We start from the raw sequence: 3,842 nt of genomic DNA, 5'->3' as shown, positions 1-3,842 counted from the left end.
TAAATTAGATGAAGGCTGAATGACTTGGTTTCTGATTAAAACTAGCTTTTCATCTCACTGAGGGTCCTGCCCCAGGACTTCCTAAAGAAAAAAAAAGCTTTAATATATAATTAAAATCCTTTTTTTCCAAGAGGGTAATGCTTTACTAAATTCCTTCCTTTGTTTTGTTACACCTTCTTGGAGGTCTAAATTAAGACATTAACACATATTCCTTGATGGATAAATTGCTTGTATTGTTTTAATTCTGAGGAGAACATCAAAAATGAAGTTTATGGTGGATTTCTGATTGTCTTTCTTTCTATTATAAGGTTTGGTTTCCTAGAGAAGCCTGCAATCCAATTGCATGGTGAAAAAGAAATTGAATAAAGCTATAATTATCCTTTGATTAATCATGCTAATTAAAGCCCTCCTCCCCATCTCCTTTGCTCTTTGGAAGCTTTCTATGGAGGCACACAGCTTTTTTGCTTTCTTTTTTTAATCTTGCCCTTTGGATAAAAAGCAATGGAAAAAAAAGAAACTGAGTGATGCTTACGCACCTAGAAACTTCCAACGTCCAAAATATTTATGAATAGCAAGGTGTAAAACTTGTGACAAAAAGGAATTCATTAGCCATCTAGTCATTCTCCATTACCAGCCTCCCCATAGTTGAAATAATGCAGTGTCTATTATTCTTTTTTTTTTTTTTTTTTTTTTTTTTGCACTGAACGTGATGACTTTATTGATGGTACACAAGATAGGACTATGCTCCTCCCCCCACTACAGGGGTGCCTGGGGCAGGGATGTGAAGAGGGCATGGGATCCCCAGCACAGGGACATAGGTTATTATGGATGTGGGCTCCCCAGTGGTGGAACTACTCTTTTTTTGGCTGGGGATGAAGATCCATCATGGCTTTCCACTTTACTCCTTGGTGGCCATGTACTTCATGAGGTCTACTACACGGTGGCTGTAACCGTACTCGTTGTCATACCAAGAAATGAGCTTGACAAAATGGTCGTTGAGGGCAATGCCAGCGCCAGCATCGAAGGTAGAAGAGTGGGTGTCGCTGTTAAAGTCACAGGATACTACCTGGTCCTCTGTGTAGCCCAAGATGCCCTTTAAGTTCCCCTCTGCAGCTTGCTTCACCACCTTCTTAATATCGTCATATTTGGCAGCTTTCTCCAGGCGGCAGGTCAGATCCACCACAGACACATTGGGAGTAGGAACACGGAAGGCCATGCCTGTGAGCTTCCCGTTCAGCTCAGGTATGACCTTGCCCACAGCCTTGGCGGCACCCGTGGAAGCAGGGATGATATTCTGGGCAGCCCCACGCCCATCCCGCCACAGCTTGCCAGAGGGGCCATCTACTGTCTTCTGGGTAGCAGTAATGGCATGGACTGTGGTCATGAGTCCTTCCACAATGCCAAAGTTGTCATGAATGACCTTGGCCAAGGGGGCCAAGCAGTTGGTAGTGCAGGAGGCGTTACTGACGATCTTGAGGGAATTGTCGTATTTCTCATGGTTCACCCCCATCACGAACATTGGGGCATCAGCAGAAGGGGCAGAGATAATGACTCGCTTGGCTCCACCCTTCAAGTGAGCCCCGGCCTTTTCCATGGTGGTAAAGACGCCAGTGGATTCCACAACGTACTCGGCTCCAGCATCTCCCCATTTAATGTTAGCGGGATCCCGCTCCTGGAAAATGGTAATGGGTTTTCCGTTGATCACCAGCTTTCCATTCTCTGCCTTTACAGTGCCCTTGAACTTGCCATGGGTGGAATCATACTGGAACATGTAAACCATGTAGGAGAGGTCAATGAAGGGGTCATTGATGGCCACAATTTCTATGTCTTTGCAGCTGAATGTTGCCCTGGTCACCAGGCGTCCAATACGGCCAAATCCGTTGACTCCGACCTTCACCATCTTGTCTAAAGGATGCGACTGCAGCAGAGGATTCTGGCAGCGAGCTTGGGTGTAGAGCTGAGCAGTGTCTATTATTCTTATTGATGATGTAGCCTTTGGGTCTAATTTATAGAAGTTTCATGCTATCACTGAACCAATTTTTCCTGATTTCTAGCTGCCTCCCTATCACAACACCTTTATAGACTTTAGAATCAAGACCTGGTGGGTATCTTCCATTGTGTTGGCAGGGTGTACTTTGAAACAGTCCAGTTCAACTTAATTTTCATCCATGCCTAACCTGAGCACTAAGCAGTACATTGGAGACCCGGGACAGCTGATTGTCTGCTCAGCCCAGCTGTCAAGCTGCTATTTTGCTAACAAGATGTTTAATAGAATACATCTTTTATGCAGCATCTGATTCCACCTAGAAAAGAAGGTAGAAATACCTGAGCAGATGTTTAGTCTCCCAGGGAAGAAGTTCACAGGATGCCAACTTAGGTGAAATGGAGGTTCAATCACTTCTTTGTTAGAGAGCTAAAGATAACTGGAGAATGGATAAGAAGGGCAGGACTGTAACAAAAGAAAGGACACTCATGACAAGATAAATGACAAAATGGCAGCAGAGTACTTTCTAGTTTTTACTTATAGCATTCTTACAAGTGGCAATGGATTATGACTTTTGTAGTTTGGGCTATGAGGCTTGGAATGAGCAAAATTATAGTGAGTTCTGATCCTAAAAAGAACAAAATTGACTTTAAATAGAAGATACATTTCTTTCAAATGTGGGATTCACTAACAGCCAGGATGGGTACATCAAGAACAGGCCATGCCAGACAAATGGCACTTCCTCCCTTGGCAGAGTTCCTAGACTGCCATTGATATAGTATGATGGACAGTGCCTTCCTCTTTCTGGTCACCTTCCACCTATTCAGTATGTATCTTGGATATACTAATTTATGTATCTTCTTTCTCTTTCATTACAATGTAAACTCCTTGAAGGTAAAGTCCACTTTTGCTTTTACTTCATTTTCCCAGCCTATAGCACAGAATGAGTTCAATAAATTCTTGTTGGCTGATTTATTAAAAAAATTAAGCAAGACTTACCACATTTAGTTTCAGACATAAAATATCAGATGTCATGCTTGAGAGAAGGGAGAATTGCACTTTTGGATCAGCATTCTTCCATGTCTGAAATGTAGTCTCTACTTACCTCTCCTGCTTAGAATTTCTAGTTGCTCTAAGTTTTTGCCAAAATGCTAGCTTCTATACGTAGCCTTTTCTGCTCCGAAAATGGTATATTTATTTTTTATTTTTTACTCATATTGTTATATTTATATCTTTTCCTCCCCCAATAGAATGTAAGATATCTGAGGACAGAGGCTATTTCATTTCTATCTTCCTATTCATAATACTTAACAGTTCCTGGGAAACATCAGAGCCTAATAAATGCTTCATTTTTAGAAGAGATTAAGAATCAGGAGGATTTGGTAACAGTTGAAAGACAGGACCTAAAGAGTATTGATTAGCAAACCAATGCTAATGTGAAGGGAAGTAAGGGCAGCTATGTGGTTCAGTGGATAGAGTACCAGGTTTAAAGATAAGAGGTCTTGGGTTCAAACTTGTTCTCAGTCACTTCCTAACTATGTGACTCTGGGCAAGTCACTTAATTTCAATTGCATACCCCTTATGGCTCTTCTGCCTCAGAGTCAATGTTGAGTATTGATTCTAGGACAAAGGGTGAGGGCTTAAAAATATGAAGGGAAGTATCTTGGGCACTTATCCAGGGATCCAACCCTAACCTTTTCTGCTCAACAATTTTATGGTTGTCTAGAATGAAGGCATTAATGGAATACTTAAATAATTTGTGAATTCCACATAGTTGGTAGGTATAACTAGGTCATTTCATAATAGAGTTGGAATCCAAAAAGCTTTTGACGAGCTAAAACATATAAGAAGATAAAAT

General features: G+C 41.5%; 1 protein-coding gene across 1 annotated transcript; it reads right to left on the bottom strand.

The window, feature by feature from the left end:
- Positions 1-720: 720 nt before the first annotated feature.
- Positions 721-1,954, bottom strand: LOC123250579 (glyceraldehyde-3-phosphate dehydrogenase-like). Its single transcript, XM_044679722.1, has one exon. It carries the CDS (start codon positions 1,898-1,900, stop codon positions 899-901), a length of 1,002 nt encoding a protein of 333 aa, XP_044535657.1. The 5' UTR covers positions 1,901-1,954; the 3' UTR covers positions 721-898.
- Between the last annotated feature and the right edge of the window lie 1,888 nt (positions 1,955-3,842).

This window comes from Gracilinanus agilis, chromosome 5 (genome assembly GCF_016433145.1).
Source record: "Gracilinanus agilis isolate LMUSP501 chromosome 5, AgileGrace, whole genome shotgun sequence".
NCBI lineage: Eukaryota > Metazoa > Chordata > Mammalia > Didelphimorphia > Didelphidae > Gracilinanus > Gracilinanus agilis.
Note: the sequence above shows the minus strand (reverse complement) of the source record. Positions and strands in the feature narration are given on the sequence as shown.